The 21,977-nt window shown below is 49.0% G+C and overlaps 1 protein-coding gene across 4 annotated transcripts in view; it reads right to left on the reverse strand.

The window, feature by feature from the left end:
• The window catches only part of LOC126537803 (NPC intracellular cholesterol transporter 1-like), a 126,926-nt gene that overhangs the window by 61,244 nt on the left and 43,705 nt on the right, over window positions 1-21,977 (reverse strand). For all 4 annotated transcript variants that reach the window (XM_072287922.1, XM_072287921.1, XM_072287920.1 and 1 more), the window contains exons 2-3: window positions 1,958-2,120; window positions 614-854 (exon numbers count right to left, since the gene is read on the reverse strand). In XM_072287922.1, the coding sequence (XP_072144023.1) occupies window positions 614-854; window positions 1,958-2,120 (404 nt within the window). The remainder of the gene's footprint in view (window positions 1-613; window positions 855-1,957; window positions 2,121-21,977) is intronic.

Genomic DNA, 21,977 nt, shown 5'->3' on the forward strand with positions numbered 1-21,977 from the left:
TCCTTGCAGTGATTCCACTGCAGCAATGCTGTAAGTAACATGCATCTGCTCATACAATACCCCCTGCAATACCGAAGAGCTGTTTCTAATCCAGTACCGATTTTGACTACCTTGACTGTTCCGTAGTGAAATTCGAGACAAGAACGTTCAGTTTCTTTTCTCTCTATTTTTGCTAAGGAAAGCTGAGTTTGGAAAGAGTACTGTACCAGTTTAAGCACATTCAATGTCTCTCTGTGTTAACTGAGAGTGATAAGCCAGTAGCCACACTTATGCGATGGGTCATCCATTGTTCTTGCCAGGAAAAGAGTGTCAGTGCCCAATAAAGTACCCTCTTCAGATCAAAACTAATTATTAGATTGTTTTAGCTTTACAACTGCTTTAAATGTATCTTCTGCTGGAGAAAGAAAATCTTAATCAAGCAGGTTGGCTGGGTGACAAGCTAGTAAGAGGCCTGTGGTGCTCCAAGGTCTTAGAATCACTGCTTCAACAAATTCAAGAAGGGCTCTGTGATGAACAGCACCTAATTGGGAACCCAGTGCTGAATGGAGCCATCGATACAGCCTAGTGAAGCAGCTGTGGCAATGTAAAACGACAACAAAAAGGAATTGCTTACTCTTCACTAATGGCATAGTCAACCGCAGTGGCCTTGAACTGGCCTTCCTCCTCTTCACTGGGCTCGGATGCATTGACAGCTATGAAGTCACCCTGGTTCGGGTCACAGAAGCCGCAGAATATACGCACAAAATTGCTGTAGCAAGTGGGGCACTTCCCCATGCCTAAGCTGATGGGTTGTTTCAGTTCTTCGTTCATTTTTTCTAGTTGTGTCAGATCACAGCAGAACTTTGGTTGATCACCTAGTAAAGCAGCAGGGAGGGCAGAATGCATCAAAGTTGACTACATAAACAACGCTGAATGATTCAGGGCCAACTGCGATGAAATCCGACTGACTAAAGTGATTAATAGTAGTAGTGTACATACACTATTGAAGTGATCTTGGCAAAGGTGTGGGACATGCAACTCTCAAATTTTCTTATCAAGAGTTTTTAAACAGCAGTTAAGCAGGTGATCTGAGCACCTGATGGTTAGCAAGCACACATGGTGCAAATCTGAGAACTTGGACTCTGAGACTATCACCTTACAACAGACGTCATTCAATCTCGGAGGCCATGCCCAGGCACTGTACAGTTTCTGAGCGACTCAGATTCTGTGTCATTTCTGGAGAGCGGTAATGGCCACATTTTTTTAAGCTTCAGAACTAGACCGTGTAGTTTAACGAGCTTATTTATGACACATCTACTTGTATTTCAAGCATAAGCTTTTGCAGGGAGGCTATTCTATAAGTACACTATCTGGAACTAGGTTTTTTACATTGTCCAAAATTTCATTGCAGTTGGTCTTTAAGAAAACATTGACACATGTAAAAACATAGCACTGCAGCAGCCAGGCAGTGTCCATAACAAAGCATAGTTTTTCTTTCTTGAACCATGTTTGTCTTTTAACGTGACAACTGAGGTTTCGCTTGCTCTTCTGGAGATCTAAAATCCTTGCCATGAGCAAGGACCCTGTAGCTCTTGGAAATATACTAATATACTTTAAATACAGAATTTTCATTAGCAAAGATGAGCCCAAACATTGCTACAGCAGCCATCTAGGGTCATAGTACTTAAAGCAAGTATATATATATATATATACATGTATATATATATATATATTTATAAATTTGACTCATTTTCTCTTCCAATAATCAACCTATTATCACAAAATTAATGGAAATAAAATTTTTCAGAGAATACTTAACCAGACTAAGCTGATTTAGAGCTCCTCCTTAATGTTCATGTATAACCTCATTTAACTACATGTTTTTCGTCAGCAAGGGAGGGGGATCCAAGAGAGGCTCCTGAAGCAATGCACCCTCTCCCGCATTAAGAAAATTGACAGCGGCAAACACCAGGCTCACCTTGTACTAGATGGGGACATAACTCCTTGATGATCTCTAGGCCCTCTTGATCCAGGGGCTGCCCTTCCCCACTGTACACACAGGGGACGTCTTTCTCAGTGTCCTCGTGTACACCACACTTTCCCCGGAATGCACATTTACTTTCTACAGGAACGCTGTGTACCTGTAAATAACATTGAACAAAAAGAGGGAAGGGGGCAAGGCACAGGGTCAATGCAGGAGCAGGATAAGATTGACAATGGGGTTCACATTACACACGTGCGAAACTGCTCAGATAAAGTTGCGTAAACACCGCCAGCGAAGTGCCAAAAAGTTAAGTTGCTTCTGACATGCAGTCATGAGCAAAGCTTTCAGGAAAATGGCATCGACACAAATTTAAATTTCCTCTAGCAAAGCTCCCCAACCTGGAACATGAACATGCATGCATAGGCTCTACCCCTTCACTTCAGCCGGCACGGCCAGATTGCGAAGAAAGAGGAAAAACTTTTTTTTTTTTCACGGTACCATTGGTCTCCATACTTTTGCTAGCAACTGTACAGCTGTATCTGTGTTCTATCTTTAATGCAGCGGTATATGTGTTGTAAGGACGTGTATTTTCGTGTAGGCCAGTGTGTGACACTGGCTTGATTTTCTATGACTACCCATGCAGCGATACCACGAAGTATTCACACTTATGAAGTGCCTGTCTTCCAGGTTGCACTGCGATTAGTGCTCGTACTTACTAGTACATTTAATCATTAGGTGCAGAAAGAAGGGTCATCATTAAAGCTCAACGTCTCCAACATTATTTTGAAGAGACAGACGTGACAGCAACTGGTGCTTTCCATATAAACCAAACCACAGCTAAAGTGCTAATGAGGCTTGTAGAAAGCGTGGTATAATGCGGTGTGATCCTGAAGAGGCACCAATGAATCTATTGAAACACAGAAAGTGATAGAAAATAAGCTCTGGTGTGAGAATGTGTTGCAATGCAAACTGCCACAAACAATGTGTGCAAGCTGCTTCAATATATACTGCAGTACTTATGAGCCAGCACTCCAAAATGCCAACACCAACCAAAGAAACTGGAAAACTGGTTTGAGTTACGTGGTGTCCTTGCCACTTTTGAAAGCCTGGCACATAATATGCTTGAAGTTTGAACGCAATGAAATCAATACTAAAATTTTTTTCCTGGGGAAAATCCATCCAATAAACGCATAAATGTAGATGCAGTTGCTGAAGCCAAGTGTATATCGCATAGCAGGAATTCGATATAGATGGCACAATATGAATTACCCTCCTGGTTTCTTGTGCAAGCTAGATTACAAATCCTAATTTTTGCCATAGGAAAAAGACAATGCCATCACCACATCTCTAATACCTTATGTCCAGCCTGCACACCAATTACACAACAGTTACCTCAGAGCTACACAGCGAAGCGCTCATGCAATATTGATGGATTCTTTACACGATCAGCTAGCTGTTCCCCCACTGGCCTTCAGCCAACATATTCTAGAGAAACGCGACCACACGCGGGTGCAGCATCAAAATGCCAGGCGAGCCTTTCCGAATGTACAATGCAACAGACATTCCCGAGTTCGCGTGGAAGGTGGCTACGTTAAGTGCACCTGCAACATGCCGTCGTGCTGCGCCTCTTATTGCGTCGCAGCACGAGAGTGCGCTGTATCAAAGGCCATGGCAACAGCGCTGTTGCATAGTTGTGGACTATGCAACATCACTATTGTGGATGCCCAACACCTGGTTGCCAGAAGTAATAACAAAAAAGCATTTCCTTTTGCTTTTAAGGCAGACAGCCTGTGCTTGTGGATTTAGGCAAGAGGATGGCAGTTTCCTTGTGTGTGCAACAGCTGACACCGCAGCAGCAAATACCGAGGATAAAGAAGAGCGTACCCAAGCCAATTTGGGTTATTAGAGAGTTTTAGAATTTGGGACCCAAGCGGCTTGGGGACTCAAGGAAACTGCGGGACGCAGGTGGCCATGCGCAGAACCCAAGCCAGTCTGGGGCACTTACATTCGCTTTGACCCAGGACCCAAAAATCGAAAACTAGCGTGGGTCCTCAAGGCGTCTTCGGCTGCCCTGGTGGGCGAGGAGAAATCGCAACATAGCCAAGACGCTGTACGAGTTGCAGCCATCCAAAGCCGTTATCTCTCAGGCAGTAAGCATGACTGCTCCGAGAGCTTTGTACGTGAGCTTGCGCTAACACTGAAGAAGATAACATTTGCCCATTGCGTGAAGTACTGGAAAGAACCCTCTGGTTTAACACAGCATACTCAATTCGTAGTACTAGCACAGTGGTTACATTTATTACATCGTATTGTTTGCCCCTTTTCGCTGAAAAAGGCATTCTGTTTGCTTCCACTATTAAGAAACACTTTTTTTTTTTTCGCTTTCAAGCACTTTACTTTTCCCACCGCAGCGTCCTGAGCGCTTGACCCAACGCTGTCTACATTTGACCCAATCCTCAAACTCTGCTGCTCCTCTAAACCCAAGAGCAGCCTACCCAACGCAGCTTGGGTACCCAGTCTTGGGTCACCAATTCTAAAGCTATATATTGTATGCCCGTCAGTTTATGTCCCCCAACACTTGCCTGGGTACCCTAATCTAAAACTAACGAGATGTAGGTCGGAAAGGGGGAGATTGCACGGGCGAGCAACATGGCGAGCAAGCTAGTTTGTACTGACCCTTTTAACGGAGCAGTTAGTTCTAGAGAAACAAGGTGGTGCTTTCGGTGGCGCACCACGCATGGCCTCAGCACGAATACGAAATCATTACCGCTTTTACTTTCCTTTTGTGCAATCAGCTGTTGGAAATGCAACTTAGTGTTCACTAACGCACTGCGATACAATCATGTTGAATTGAATCACATGGATTGAAGAAGCGCGCAGTAGTTGGCTGCAAAAATAGTGATGGGCATATTAAGGAACGAAATGAATCTGTGAGGCCAAGTTCGCGGACCACTGCTGCAACTGTCTGTACGTGTTACCGGCACTTTGAAATGTGGTACTTTCCTCGAGGATACAGAAATTTGCTCCCCTGCCGGAGTTGTCTCTCTAACCTTCAAAGAAAGGGCTTCAGCCCTGGAATGTCGACAAGAGTGAGTACCATTTGCTAAACAATGACACAGGAAGTAGCGTCACTTTTTGTCATAGTAAGTTTTGTGCACAGTATCTACACACATCTACTCCAACTGCCCCGGAAACTTACACCCACTCTAACGCCAATGTGTCAAGAATACGTGAATGGGCGCACACTTGAATATATGAGCGCTACATATGCGCAATAAATGAAGGACTAGACCGATAGAGCACGAATGGCCGAAGCTGATATGTGACGGTACACAAGAATAGTGAGTTACTAGCAATAAGCCATCTTTGCTACAAGGTATTACAATGTACAAAATAGCTATGTTTCAAGCCTTGTATGCAGCAATAACAAATCTATCAGAACTGAGCACACCTGCATGCGATTAGGCAGAAAATAATTAGATAGTAACCGCACCGAGAGACGTTACTGAGTTAGAAACATGACAAGCTACTGCTTCAAAATATTTGTCAAATAAAGAACGATGAGCTAAACACACTAATCCTAATTTAATTCATGAGCAAAAAGTTTGGACAGCTTGGAATACGTATTTAGCACCGCTTTTAGAACAAGCACCATACACGCTGCTCGCAATGTTTGGACAGCTTAATCAGCTCCAAAAGCTCGTTTGCACGTTCTCTGAGGCTGTGGCTAAAACTTCGTGTCGTTCACCCAGTCACCGCCTACGTCTCCCGAAACGGAAGTTTGCTAAGCCATACCGGCGTCATACATGTCCATTGTAAACACGGAGGCAACAGAGGCAGTTGAGGCAAGCAATGGACGCATTACCACGTGATAAAACATAGCAGCACCCACGGGATCACCGCAAAATAGGCCAATACAGAGTTACAGCTCAGTGAGCCAGTGGGCCAGCGCAGATGCCAGTGTGCATGTGTGGCACAACATGCGCAGTGGTGTCTACGCTGGCCCGCTGGCTCGCTGAGCTACAACTCTCTCATAACTCACTCGCTACAACTGCAATGAGAGGACGGTAGGTGCGACAGCACGAAATGTATAAAAGCGGCACGAACCAGTTCCTCGAGCGCTGCGTGCTGGATCGGTAGAGTCGCCGAAGCGAAGCCAACGACCAGTTAAGTGTTGCGAAAGACGGGACTGCATATGAAATGACGGTGCAGACGCTCGGCAGACAGCACGCTCCAGTGCACACAGACACGCATGTTATTGAAGCCGCACGCTAGTATGCACCGTGGAGACAAACACGTGTGACCACTCCATGCAAGGAGATATTCAGCAGGATCAGTATGCACACACAAGTAGCTGGTGCTGTAAGGAGCGAAAGGTGTTACAGGAATCAAAGTCGGGAGGGACACGGATGACTATTGTGAGCTCTGCCGTGCACGACCTTCACGACGAAGTGACCTGTATAACGAATTAATTGGGAGGCACCAAGCACTTCCTTAAATGCCATTCAACTGTAGTTGCAGCTACCGCTGACACTGCAGCGCCAGAGGTCCCGCTAGTGATCTTTCTTAGGAAAGTATATGGTGATGAGAGCGAGGTGCGCTTTCTGCATCAGTGAGCGCGCGCGCATGCAACGCTATATGCGAAACTGCTTATGGAAGAGAAACCAACTCCGTAGAGCGTTTAGTTTGCGCCTGCAGAACGATGAAATTGATGGCAGAACATTTATAAGTTCAGTCACCTTGCGTTCAACAATTGCGGAAGCAAATCACAATTATGTTAATACTGATACATGCATATTGCATGTTTCTTGTGGCCGATGCACGCGGGCACCCCAACGAAAACGACAAACGCCCTCTGGCTCTTGAGCTGCCGGCTGAACCAGCCAGCGCTGCAGTTACCCCTTGTAAATATACTTTGTAAATAGTCTCCAGTCTCAATCCTTCGTTCGCCTAACAATACTGAACCTCTATAGTGAATGCAAGAGTGCCTCAAACAGCACACAGCACGCCATAAAGCTCTACACTGTTGACAACGGCGACCTTTACGTAAGGTGCATGTTTCAGCATTGAACGGTAATGGTGCCGCCATTATTATTTACTAGTCCTAACTTTCGCGCTGGTCTTTGCACTTCTAACAATTTATTTTAGTAATAAAGGTGCCGTATCATGCGTCTTTTGACATAAAGCCTGGCGTCGCAGTCATAAATCGCTAAACAGGCGTCTGATAGAGGCGTTTGACCGTGCCATGGATATCGCCCGGCGAGCTGGTTCACTGGAGAAGGCCCGGAATGCAACAGGCACTGCACCGTTGAAATCAATGTAACGACCGTGTTCGCGCCCTGTCCGTTTGTGCTTGGACGCTGCGCATGGTGCCGCACCTCTTTGCAAGTTTAGCATTTGCACTTTCCCTGTGCTTGTCTGCCCAAACGATGCTTGTCTACCCAAGCCTAATCACAGTCATGTCTAGCCACCGACCTAGGCCCAGCCGTCATACCTGGCTTAACCCTCATTGTACACCTAAGTATAATAATTACAGCTAGATCAAAGGTTAACCAAGCAAAACCAAGACTTAACTAGGCTAAAGCAAGCTTTCACTTTGCATATCCAGGGTTCGCCGAGCTAAGCCGCAGCCAATTTTTTTTTTTACGTTGTTTTCCTTTCTTTTCTTTTTTTCATGTCGACCGCATCGCTCAACGAAGTTACGACGTCCATTTGCTGTATCGGGAATACCAGTCCGCGAACACTGCTAGAGTTCAAAAGCTCCGGACGTGTCCACGAAAGTGGGGCGGACGCCCGTATCTCTAAGGCAGCCGCTACGCTTGGCATACCAGTAAAGGAACTAAAGAACAAAATCACGTTATCAAAGCAACAAGCGGCGAAACGGAGACGAAAGAGGATGGAAAGACGTGCCCACTCTCTAGCAGGATCTCCAGCCAGAGCTGGATTCCTAAGCGTTCCGCAGAGAGACTTCGGCAATCCGGATCAACAAACTGGCCCGGAGAGAGGCGCACCAGAGGAGAGGAGATCACTAGACGGCGCTTCGCCGTGTTCCCTGACGGGTTGCAGAACCAAGCGTCTTTCCCCCTCTTTAGATCACTATCATCGTCATCACAAGCGCCGGCTGGCACGTCGCGCTTGCTTGCGCGTCAGACAGACGCCTCCAGTTTCATCCGCTAAGAACCGGGCGTGAGAGCGCACAGAACGCGCGAGTGCGTTGCAGTGGAGGCGGAATGATGGCCGAATATGTTATATAAGTTCGTATCCGCGTGAGCTGTCTGTGCGCGAACTGTAGACAGAACAAGGCACAAAGCGAAACGCGCAATCTTCGAAGGTCTTCTCAACACGACAGCGTTTTTTTTTTCTTCTTTCGTGAACATATACGCTTACGTACGAAGGATAAACTTCGAAGTTTGTAGCTCGTGTGTTCTCCCGCCTTTATCACCGTGTTGTTGTTTTCCAGCAGCCCGCGTGGCGCGACTTCACTCGCAATGTTATTCACAACCAGAGCCCTCTAATCACACAACTACACGCATAGACCTCATGTTGAAGAAAGAAAAAAAAAAAACAGCACGCTGGGCAGTCTGAAGATTGTAAGTGTAAAAGGATCGTCGCGCCAAACCTAATCCCTAATTTTGAATGCAGTACACAAGCTCGGCAAAGTATCTGCCATAGCGTACGTACGCGCCCATACGAAAAATAAAGCCGTGCCCGCAGGAAATGCTGTAGTTCGCACTGCATTTACATTACGACGCAGAAGTCACCGGGTGCGAAAGATACGTTCGCGAAACATGCCGGCGGTAGTGCGCTTGCGCCGAAACACACATCTTTACAGTGAAGCTGTTAAGGGTTATTTTCCCCACTATCGTGTCCACGTGTAGAAAAAAAAAAATCCTGAAGATAGTGCAATACCGGCCCGACCCGCAGAGAGGTGCAGTTCGCCATTAAGGTGTCCACATACACAGCTTCGCTGGTCATCCTTCCTCACAGAGTGGAAGGGCACCGAGTTTATTCCTCTTTTTTTTTTTATTCAGATCTAGCTGCAAGCTTTCCAGTTTAGGAACTTTTGCGACAGATTTCTCTCAGAGCTTGGTCGAAGGAACCATTCACGTTCTTAAGGTTTTTGACAACGGGCTTTGTATGACCTCGCTGCTTATTAGCAACATATATACAGGACGGAAAAGACCAAGAAAGAAAAAAAAAAACGAAAGGAAGAAATACGTGGCGACCTGTACGCTTTTCGACAGTCTTCGCATCGATCCCCAAGTTACGGTCCCTGAGCAGCGCAGTTCCTCAATCCCAGCAGAGAAAGAAACAAAGTCGAACAGCACGCCATCTAGCGTGCGTAAACTCGATGATCATTGCAAAAGGAGCACGAAAAACTTCAATCGAAATTGGAACCGACGCAGCGCGACCTCCGTGATGCGTCTCGTGAACGGTAATGTCGTCGCGAGCAGGAAAGAAAAGAAAGGAATAGAAGAAAAAATGCGTCGTTACGTAGGCACGTATGCCTTCCCGGGAAAGGATCAGAAACCAGTAAAGAGTAAAGGCGGGGGTATAAGCAAGGGCGACGTCGGCCGAAGAAGTCACGCGATATTTTGCGGCCGCTACAGGCGCGTAACGAACTTGGCAGAGGAAAGTGCATACGTCTCGGCAACATAATGGCAACGTAATCGGAGGCCGCCGAAGCATCAGGAGGAATGGGCGTCGCGGAGCTTTCACAGCCGGCCGTGGCAGAGCGTGAAGAAACACGCAATTAGAGAAGCACGCTGCCGCACGTAGAGAAACAAAAAGTGCCTACGAATACAGCAGCTTGAGCTGCAGGACACGGCAGACACGTAAATAAAAAAAGAGAGTGGACAGTCTTTTCTTTCCGTCTATCTAAACGGAATTTCCTCCCGCCCCTTTTTTCACCTCGTCAAACGTTTCCCGGCCTTGAAAGGTTGAGTTGAGGACGCATCCAATCACACCGCCACGGAGTATAGTTATCTAAGAGGCACGCCCTTGACGTTTCGCTGTATCGCGTAAACAACCGAGACCACTAACGCCCGCCTGCTTAATTAACTCTAACCAAAAAGTATGCAACAAGGTCAAGAGGAAGCAGTGGCTGCTACAAGTGGCTAACTATTGCATAGTTGCCCACTTCCCGGTGCGGAATTAAAGCCTGCGCCAACAAATCGAGCCCGTCGTTACCTCTCGGGGCGCTGTCGCCGATAAAAGAAGCCAGACTCGAATTCGGCAAAACAGGAGCATGCCCGTACTCGGCACTCAGAGCCTACACATATTCCAGGCATACGCAGCCGTCCCCGCTTGGTGTGTACGAATTCGTGAAAGAAATCTCTATGCAGAGCCGTGCAATCAAGGTTGGAGCTTTGCCAATCTGTTTTCTTTTTTCTCTTTCCTGCGGGTGTAATTACAAGGTGCCGCATATCTGTCCCCCGCGGCGCCCGCCGGTTCCCGATTGTGCGCCTTATACTCCTACACCGCGCTAGATGGGACAATCAATAAACAGCCTTCTCGTTGTATCACTCAGCACATGGTGAAATGAAAACGAGAGAACAACAGGGCGCGTATAGCCACAACGAAGGCCCTCAAATAACGTGCCGTATCAGCAGATAGACAGGTGACGACAGATCGCGGTGGTGCAGAAAAAGAAAGAAGCACGAAAAAAGAAAAAGAAAGATGATACAGTCGAAACGCTTCTGCGTAAATCGACGTTCGAAACGCGCACGCGCATTATATCAGACCTCGATCGAAGCCGCCAGGTACGCGTATAAACACACCTGGCCGGCGCTGCAGCCAGAGGTTCAAGGGCACACGCACCAGACGGCGTACACCGCGGGGTCGGGAAAACTGAAAATGAAGGGCGTGTGCGGGGGTGCAGAGAGCTTCAGAGCAACGCATGTGGCCGCGCGAAGGGTGTGGAACCTTGAGACGCACGCGAGCGAACGACACAGGGCGGGGCGCCAAAGAGCACGCGCCAGCGGTCGGCTCGGTGCGGACCCCGCGGATTCGTGGCGCAGGTAGTACGTGTGTGTGTGCGCCCCTGTACGCGTGCGTGTGTATGCGTGTGTGTGCGGGCGTGTATTTGCGGTTCAAATTGTAGTATAGTACTACCAAGCTGCTCTCGCTGATGGTTTCGGCGCGCTCTAATCGCCCAGGAGGTGTGGCACACCATCACGAAGACGAACCACAGGCGGTGCTGATGGCGCCAGCGACGATGCAAGGTCGGCCGGTAATGGTCGAACGGTTTAAGGTAATGGGCGGCGACTTCTTCCAGGGAACTCTGGTGAAGAAACGGCAGAACTGCTGAATGAAAAAGAAGGAACGAAGACGACGGTTCGTGCACTGCATTTGTCCGCTAGGCGAGTATTATCGATCGCGTATACTGAATGCGAAAGCAGCGGAATGTTCTTGGAAGCATCGTCGTACAGTCGTGGAGGAGGAGACCACGAGGGTGGGACAGTGGAGCATCGGGAAACGGAAAAAGTATCATTCTTAAGCATCCCGTCAACCCAGCTTTGTTAGTTTTTTTTTTAATTATCACATCTGTACAGATTAGTTTACATTGCAATTCGACGCCAGCGGATCGAGTCAGAAGTCGGAATGATCGAAGCCGACCCGAAGATCACTTCGCCCCGTGCCCCGGCGCGGCACGGCAACACGGCAGTGTAAAACGCAGCGAAGCAAAAGGAAAAGAAGGAAATGAAGGAAAAAGAAAAAGAAGGTAAAAAAGGAATACATAAAGAGGGACGGTGCGACGAAGCGTACATGTTCCGCATTCCTAAGCATCATCAAACAATCTAACAACTAACAATAGCAGATGTTGGGACTCCTCTCTTCCAGCCCAACCGCCTCGAGCTTGCATATGGAAAGCTCGAACAAGCTTTCAAGAGTTCTTGATTTACGCGAGCTTTAAAAGCCTAAATACAATGACTGCGGTCAGTGAAGCCGATCGTGCTTTGACAAGCCGAAAAAGAAACAAAACGCGACGAAAGTTACAATGCCCTGTCTCTCTCTCGTTTTACTTTTTATCAGTCTTTAATATTATGCCGCACTCGCGACAGCGTCAACGCGCGAGGCGGTATATCACACAGCGACGTCTGCTGACCTTGTTGGTTTACCACACTTATAATAAAACTGAAAAGCGAGGAGCACAGGATGGGGCCGAGGTGACGGCGACGAACACATTCAAGGCCGGACAATTCCTGAATCTTTCTAAGGTTGGTACATAATACAAGGGAGCGCCAGCGATCGACGTCGAACGATTTTTTTTTCATGTACACCCTAACACAGAAAAAAAAGTAGAGGGGGTTTCTTCGCCGAAGCCTTTATTAACGCAAAGTAAAGCGATACAAACAAAATGCCACTTTAATACGCAAATGTGACGCACACACTGCAACAACGGCAAGTGCGCAAGAAAAAAATACCTCTCAACCCCCGCCCATCCTACACTTGTTTTTCACAGACCCATCTTCGCAACTACACCTCTCCGCCGCCAAGCTCCCCCATATACACTTTTTTTTTTCCCCTTTCTCGGTGCGTCCGAAATGGCATACAAGCAGACAAACACTTCACAAAACGGTGAAGAGAAAAAAAAAGTAACAATAGCGGCGCGGAGGCCTCAGTTAACAATGCGCGTACAGGTTCAGAGGGAGGACGGGGAGGGGGGGGGGGAGTGTAAACGCGAGCGACGTGTCGAAGAAGTTGCAAAATAACGGTCGTCACACACAGGGTCGACTCGGTTCACACGCGACAGCTCTTTAAGACACGGCGGCGATTCGTCTCCGCGGTTCCACGCAGCGCGCAGACGGCAAACCCGCCGCGGCCGAACGACTGCCGATGAACCGCAGCAGAGATGTAAAAGAACGGGATGGAAAGAGCGGGCATCCGGCAGCCCACAAGGGCGGCGCGGTACGAAAGGAAAGCCGAATGCAACAGGCGGAAACCGCGTTTCCCCTCCGAGCGCGGGCGAACGCGAGCTCAAAGCATCTCGTTAACTGCTCCAATCCACCGCAAGAGCGCGCAGCCAGCTGGAGTGCCTTGTCCTTCCGTCGTAACCTTCCCTTCGCGTAAACGCGCTCACTTTCGAGCTGCCGCAGAGCACACACGTGATGCTGCGTTGTCCTAATACACGGTGTTCACAGGGCGCACTTTTACTCGCGATCGAGCCCGATCTGGATCGAAATGCTCGACCGCGATTGGCTCCCTTCCGGAGATTGAGCGAAGAAGTCAATTGCGACCGAGAAATTCGATCCGGATCGGGCTCGATCGCGACCAAAAAAAGTGCGCCGTGTGACAGCTCTTTAAGACACGTTCATTCGGGTATAACTGGTTCCCACCTCCGACTCTCCTCTCGCCTAATCCACTCTTCAGCAACGTGCAACTCAGGTTAGCAGCCGCAACGTGACGGTACACAAATTAATAATAAAAAATATACGCGCCAAGCCTTGTCGATAAGTGGCAGCGCACAGAAAAAAAAAAATTACGATGAGGCATGTATTATAGCAAGATTTCACTTCCCAGAAGGCGAAGTAAAAAAAAATACCTGCGTCTACAGAGGCTACAGATGTGAGGATACGTACAATGAGCGCCGTCTCGCATAATCGCTGCATAGTTGTACAAGTCACTGACTTCTAAGAGTTACAGAGTATTGAAAATGCAATTCACGAGGACATTTTCCCCGTACGTGGCGACAAAACAGGTCAAGATCAAACTGCCGTCGTCAATTTTGCCGGAAAGCCCATGCCAAAAACAAGTTGTGCTGGCATCTGACTTCATATAACCGAGATAAGTACTTCACGCAACCACCTTCGAGATAATCTTGAAAAGGATGTAAAACAACGCGCAACAAGATATAATGTGCAAGATGTCTCAAGATGTCCAGACCGTGACGTTCTGGCTGTTGGCGGCTTCGCTGCACGGACATCAAGAGTCGTCGTGCGACACCGTGTCCCGTTTCCTAGATGGAACATCTCCAAGAGATCCAGGCGGGCCGCGTTGCCACCACCACTCACTCAACGCATCGAAAATTGTCGCGGCGAGACACCCGACGACGCTGACTGCGCGACTCATGCTAAAACAGCAACTGGCGCTATACTTCCACCTCCGATAACGCGACCGCAGGAAACTACATATACGGGCAAAGACAAGCGATGACCAAAGCTAGTGCTTGTAACTTTTTTTTTTTCTTCTGACAAGGTCGCGAGGTGCCGGCCCAAAGAATTATATTCTTTAGCGAAACGTTGATGATGACTTGCTCGGAATTTTGTCTTTCTCTACGCTTCAATTCTTCCCAGAAGCCATCCTCACTATTGTTCAAACAATCGCTTTAAGTCATACACCTGCTGAGTTCCGGCGAGTCAACGAAGTCCGAATTACGGAAGAGTAAGGACCCCAGATTTTCTAAAATCGGTTTCCGGTTTTCAAGACTGCATTTGGTCTGGAAAGGCAGCTTCGATGTATACCCAAATGACTCGCTGATAAGCCCCCTTCGGTACGTCTTCAGAAGAAGCGACAAATAAAGGCGTATACTTCACCCTCGACGTAAATTGGGAGCTCGATCGACACTGAATTCAACTCGTTCATGCTATGTTCATGAATTCAACTCGTTCAACTTGTTATATCGTTCATGCTGCTGAACACAAGGTTGCCGATTCAGTTCCCAGCCACAGCGTGCCGCATTTCGATGGCTCCAAAAATGCGAGAACGCTCGCGCACTTACGATTTACGCGCACGCCAAAGAACGCCAGGTGACCAAAATTATATCGGAGCCCGCCACTACGGCGTGCCTCACAGCCACTGCGTCGCTTTCGGACGCCAAACCCAATGAATCAAATCACGCAATTAACTTGGCCAAAGTCCCTTCAGGTTATTGCCGGGGCAAGTTACTATTCACTTCACTAAAAAGAAAGCCTAAGCGAAAGTTAGAAAAAGAAAGTTAAGCGCACCTCGTGCGCTTAACTGTGTAACTGTGTGTCGATCATTATATCCAACCTCGTCGACCTGGGACTTCCACCGCGGGTGATAAGATTCATCTACTCATTCCTTAAGAATCGCACATTTGCGATTAGAGTAGATGGAAGGCAAGAAGGATACTTCACATCGAACAGAGGAGTCCCACAAGGTTCGGTTCTGGCTCCTCTTCTCTTCAACGTTGCTCTATTACCTCTAGCCTGGCAACTACATCGGATTCCAGATGTGAGGTTCTTAATCTATGCGGATGACGTCACTTTGTGGTCCGTGGATAAAAATATATCTAGACAAACTCAACAGCTTCAAGAAGCCCTTGATGTGCTGAACAACTACGCTCGGAAAGCAGGGTTGGACATTTACGCCCAAAAATCAAGCTATGTTGTGGTGGCCAACAAGAAAGGACGCACAAGAATCACGCACCACCCCTTTACATTTAGACTCGGCGCAGTGACAATCCCTGAGGCTTCCGAGGTCCGCATACTGGATCTCGATATTCACCAATCCGGCAGTGGTGCACACTGGCTCCGTAAAACCAGACAGAGTTCGACAAAAACACTTCACCTTATTCGTCGCATTGCAGCAAAAGCAGCTGGAGCTCGTACTGACGTAGCTCGACGGTTGGTGCGTGCAGTCTTGCAGCCACGAATTTTATATCAAGCACAATTTCAACGGCTGCCTTTGGCACAGCTGGGACAGTTGGAGACGATTAATCGCGATGCCATGCGCACAATCACAGCACTGCCCCGCATCACTCCGATACCAACCTTACAGGAACATGCCTAGCTCAACACAATTGCAGAGCTAATTTGCAACGTGAAAAAGCACGTGAAATAAGAAAGCAACTTATTCCGGCTGTCGCTGCGTTGCATGCTCATTTTCACCGCGGCTCTCGGATTGACAATCAGCCCTATCCAATGCCTCCCTGGGAATTCACCAGCATCACAACTAATAAGCCAACGAAGTTACGACGCAGCGATACAACAGGTATTATTGACGAACACAATATCGTCGATGCATCATGCGTTAACACCTGCAAAGTCTATACGGATGCTGCCATTCTCCCAGACGGCGGAAGGACATCATTCCTGAGTACTACGCATAATTTCATCAGCGGCCACCAGCGCTATTTATCTACGGAAGCCAGCGCTCTGGTAATTGAACTTCAAGCCATCCACGACGCTGTGCAAGGTGCGACATCTAAGCTGCCTACCATCAAGTAACTAGATATCTTCACTGATTCTTTAGCGGCTATTCAGGAACTCAAGAAGGTTGATAAGGCGATGGAAATCTGCGAGACAATACACACTATGAATAGTAAGACAGCTACTTGCGTCAAGGTACACTGGATTCAAGGCCATTCAGCGAACCCTCACAACATTGCTGCTAACCAGCAGGCACACTGCCCTCCTAATCCTGATCTTCCGCCTATTCCCCTCCCACCTCAACCCCTTAACTCGCTCCGAGCCCGTAAAAACTTTCTCCTGCAGGACACACGCGCTCTTATCCCACCGTGTGTCTGCTCCCGCCCCCTTCACCTTAGTAGGGCGGAGGAAGTTGTGCTTAGGAGGCTTCGGGCCGGGGTGGCCCTTACACCGGCTGTTATCTCAAGGTGGAACTGGTCGCATTTACCACTGGGTGTTACGTGTCTATACTGCTCCGTTCCTGTGATGGAAGCAGATGCATACCACCTAATATGGACATGTACTGGTTTAAAATCGGAACGCTCGCGTCTCCTACTGCAAGCCGGCCTCCGCTACAGTGTGACAACCAGCTATGACCGCTGGATACATGACAACAGATTCCACAAAACACTGCTTCAATTCATACACAACACAGGCCTCACAGCACACATATAATACACATATACGCATCAAGAATTATGCCTTAAGGGCAAGTCTTTATCGAAATAAAAAAACTAACCCGCGAGTCCGGGGAGAGCGCCAGAAGCAGACTGCCTGCCGTTTAAGCAAGCATCGCTTAGCCGAGAACAAAGCGCCTGACCCAACCAAAAGAACGATAGAAGAGCAGGAAGAAAGAAAATAGAAGCCCTTCCAACAGGACACGACAGTTGCAACGCATACGGTAGCACAGCGGCGGCAGAATTAGCGCGCGATGCGTGACGCCAACCGCAACGTCACAGTGCGCTTGCTGCGTGGATCGGGGGGGTGGGGGGTGAGGGGGGTCAATGGTGCAAGGAAACCGGAGCAGCGCGGGCGAGTGGGAAACGCTGGGGAACGCCGGCACACGCTTTTATTTTGGGCCCAACGAGTAAAGAGCGCACAGAAGTGTGAGCGTGTGCAGGAACGGGGGAGGGGGGGGGTAACAAAATACAACGAATAAAAAAGAGGAGACTACAGAAGTACTGCAGAGGAAGATGGAGCAACCTCCCCCGTCTGCGAAGACTGGTAACATTAGTCATCGACCGGCCGCCACCCCACGAGCGACGGGCACACGCCCTGCCCACGACACCGGGAACACGTAGACACCAAGGCAAGTGTCGCGTCCTTTTGGGCGGAGGTAAAGTAGGCGACCGACCCTCGCAGCGCGACACCACTTCCAGCACGACGGAAGCCACTCCGTTTCGCATTTTCTGAAAATGCGAAAACTGCCCCTTTCTCAATGCAGCGCCTTCTTCAGTCAAGGTCTATACCTGCGACGCAGGCACGCTCACAGCGGTCCCCGATATAAGGTCGTTCACGTCGCCTATACGGGCTTTGCTCTCTTTCACGGGGGCCTCCCCACGTGACCGTAAGGTCGCGGCCTTGCTCGCGCAGTCCCTGCTTTCTCTTTCTCGCCCTCTTTCTTGGCAACTCAAGCTGCATCGCAATGATATTGGAGACCTTACGAGCAATGAAATGAAAGCTGCTATGCGCCGGGACTATACCATACTAGATGTCGGCGCGGGGCCAATAAAACGTCACAGTCTCGAAGCAGAAAGTGCGTTCCGAAGGCCAAGGACGTACACAACACACGTGCCAGATGCTCGTGGCCACTGCTAAGAATGGCCTTCAAACGGCGTTGATCAAGGCGCGTAAAAGCCAAACCTTCAATATAAGAAAGTATGGCAAAAAATTAAAAGCCATCAATTGTAATGAAATAACCGAGCAGTAATTAAATAGCAGTCAACTATTGGATAGTTTCGTTTTTAAGGATGGTGAGTGCACGGCTCATTCTCGTGAAGCACTTCGCCTCGAACAACCTCGCCTCGACACAACAGTCTCCTGCGCAGTTTTGGCAAGTTCTTAGCCAGTCGTATGACCGCTGAAATCATTATATATATATACACACACAAAATCCGTGATCTGCATGCGAGCACGGGGGGGAGGGGGGTTGATGGGGGGTGAGAAAGAGCAATACAGTCGTGGCGGTAGGTTAGACAGCGAGCCGAAATGTGGCCAGGTACGGCGACGAGGGTGCAGGGTCGTGCACCAAGCAGCGTCGGCATGCTTGCACTTGGAAGGTTTCGCAGACTTACGCACGCGGCTTACACGACAGCAGCCATGCAAGGGTCACGAAAAAAAACAGCAGACATTCGTTCCCAACAACGATCCACTCAAAGAGAGAGCACGGAAAGCGTCGCTCGTGCGTCGCACAGTAGTCGGGAGAGAGCGCGCGTGTACGGCGGCGGCGAATCTCACAACGAGGAAGAGAAAAAGAAAGAAACAGCGACCGCCTTTTGGACGTTACAAAAGCGCGGTCCACGCATGGCGCACGCCAAGAGGTCCAAGGCAACGTAACTGGCTTACAATTATGTCGCTGGCGCCCCACGGCTACGTAACGTTGTGGGGCACCACGAGATCGCATAGTGCCGGCCGGAGGAGCTCCCCCCCGCCACGGGACCGTTTCTCTCTCCCGCGCTATCGAAGAGAGCACATACCCGTCGCGACGTTTGGTTTCGAAAGGAACGTGTACGCCACGTCCTCCTTCCTTGTTGAGCTGTCGTCGCAAGAGTCGTTGCATACTCCGCTCGGTCGCATTTAAAACTGCGCAGCACCATGGAACACGGAGCTCGGTCGCCTGGCGAAATGCGCAAAGCTGTTCACGCGTTGAGAAACACGCTAATGGTAAACATTTGTAGGGTATACGCTTACAGAATTGCAAATGGGCCAGCCCTATATAGCCCGCGAAGTGCGAGAGATCGGTTAAGCCCCAAGCTATATAGGGACACGAGAAAAAAAAAAAAAAAAAAGCCGAGTAGAGCGACGATTTTGAAATTGCCGCTCCAGCTCCCATGACGGGAAGTTTTTTTTCTTTCTTTCTTTCTTGCTTTTTTTTTCAGCGCCTGTAAACAGCACTCAGTGTTCATAACGTTGCAAAACAAAACAAAAAAAGCTTCAATATCTTCGATTTCGACTGTAGTCGTTCATTAAATCTGTAGTACAGTCATTTTTCACTTCGTGCTTCCACCTTAGCAACTGGTGGCCTTCCGTGAAATCCCTCCAGCTACGTGCCGCGCTGCCAGTCAGGCACCATCCGTTAAATTAAATTACGGGGTTTTACGTGGCAAAACCACGATCTCATTACGAGGCACGCCGTATATAGTGGGGGGACTCCGGTTATTTGGACCGCCTGGGGTTCTTTCATGTGCGCCTAAATCTACGGGGTGTTTTCTCGTTTTGCCTCCAACGAAATGCGGCCGCCGTGGCCGGAATCACCTGTTCTGGAGGCTCGAACACGTCCACAGCTTAGCATAATAGATCCTCGTCTTCTAGGGAGAAAAAAAAGAAACATTTGGGAAATCCGTGCACATCCACATAATACCATTAACAAAGTGTATTATTATTATTATTATTATTATTATTATTCGGCACCAGACCCTTAGATCCCACGAGGTATTGCATTGGTACAGTGGAAGCGAAGTACGCAGTGTTGTCCCACTGGAAGCGATTCCAGCGTGAATTTTCACGCGTCCTAAAGGGCCCCGCCCGCCCGAAACCGTGAGCACTCCATGCGATGGAGTGGCCGGCACACACACGCACGCGCACGCACACGCACACACAAGCTGTTGCAGGCAACAGCGTTCCGTCTCAGGGTGACGAAAAGGCCCGTGCACTTGTGTGGGGCTACCACAGCGGCGGTCGAAGCTCCCGCCTTGCCGCCGGTATTCGTCTACGCAAGACCTTCTAACGCGAGGAGCGGAGCGCTGGCGTGAAATACTGCCAGCGTCGTGGCTGCGCACTGTAGCCTCCGGGGCAAAAAGTAGACGATCCATTAGATAGATAGACAGAGAGAGAGAGAGAGAGAAAGAGAGAGGCTCCTCGACTTTATTCTGTATTCTTTCCTCAAGGGAAGATCTACCGACAAGCCGGGCTCTCCTGCAGTGTCCTCCGCACGCGCTCTTACACACAACGCGTCGCAAAAAAAGAAAAAGTACCCCCGCCCACTAACCTCCCATTACTGAGAGGGAAAGCTGCCCCCCCCCCCCCCCTTCAAGGCTGCATCGCTCCTTGTCGAAAGCTATATAACTTCGCATGGCGGCGCGGCCGACACCCGCTGTGTGCGTCGCAGCTGTTGCGGTAAATATATGCCCGACCTATGCCAGGCTTCGGGTTGTATAAAATAATAGAAAAAGAAACTGTCGCCTATAGAACACCCGACACGCGCTCGTCCGCGTGCCAAGGTCGACACGCGCAGCGACGACCGACGACGAGTGAGAGCAGGAATTCGTTATGGGAATTCGAGTGAGAGCAATACCCCGTTATAACGAAATGCTCGCAACAAAATTAGGGGAAATGCACACATGCTCATTTCGCTGGCTTCCCAAAGCGCGGCGAACGCTCGCCAATCGGTGACGCCTGTTGCCTTCGCGCGCGCTGCTCGCTGATTTATTATTGCGTACTCGAAAGCTGTAACCACGGAAGGAGGAAATCCACGAATGTGAAGCCACAGTCCATCGCACTGGTGAAGCTGTATACATATTTTACATATTACACCCTACACAGCCTCCGTCACAGCACCCCCCCCCCCCGAACTTAGGGATTCACGCGTCAATCAGTCGCCACACACAATTGCGCAGCTGTTGTGCGCTTATACACAAAAGTAAGGATTCGTCGCCACAGCACGCCATGTCTGTCACGACTTGTCTGTCACCAGCATAACGCGCAGTGCGTTTCGGTATGCCTGCCAAACGCGGAATCGCATGCATAAAAGGCGAAGGCGGAAGTTCAGGCGCGATGATGGACGAGGTGAGCACCTTAAGGCAGGTGTGGGGCGTTTGCATCGACGACCTCCGCACTGCAAGTCATCATTCCCGTACAAACGGAAATGAGACGGATGTATATAGTTTAGGTGAAGGCACGCGCTAGACCTGTCCTCCACAGTAAATAATGGGCTCCCGCTGTCATTAGTGCAATCACGATTACTTCATCACCAAACGCGCCACACCTCGATCTCGATACATACTTCCTTTCTGCCGCTCTCTCTACCTTTATCTCCGCTGTAGAACACTGAAATTTTACGTAAGAAAATATCGTTGACGTGGTGTAGCTCTGCAAGGCAGATCGCGACACCACGTCAGCTAAATCGCTGATACATAAGTACATCGCATCACCTCGAAGGCGACAGGCACCTCTCCTGAAACAAAGACGTATATCCGACGACGGCGCAAAGCAAGAAGGCCACCAGAAGTTGGGTCCGCGTACGAAGATATCCCCCTTCCCTTAAGAGTGAATCCACTCGACAGTCCAGATAACTCTTTCTCCGTATTCGTGAGCACTCGAACAAGGGAAAAAAGATCTCGCTCAATACTCAACAAATCTAGTCAGCACATAAGGGTACGGTTAAGTATTAAGCCCCGAGAGGGCCACATCGTCCTCAAGAGCAGTACACCCTTGACGTTTCATCGGTGGATCTCGACGTCTGCACGCAAAACATAATAATGAGTATATACAACAAAGAAATCGTTATTATAATACACGGAGTCATTCTAGCCCTGACACGTCAGTATTCGAAGTGATCCGTAAGCGCGTGACATACCATCTGCCACTCGACATTCTCCATAGGAAGACACAGGAAAGCATCCGCTGCGCAGGGAGAATCTATC

Source organism: Dermacentor andersoni, chromosome 4, assembly GCF_023375885.2.
Source record: "Dermacentor andersoni chromosome 4, qqDerAnde1_hic_scaffold, whole genome shotgun sequence".
Lineage (NCBI taxonomy): Eukaryota > Metazoa > Arthropoda > Arachnida > Ixodida > Ixodidae > Dermacentor > Dermacentor andersoni.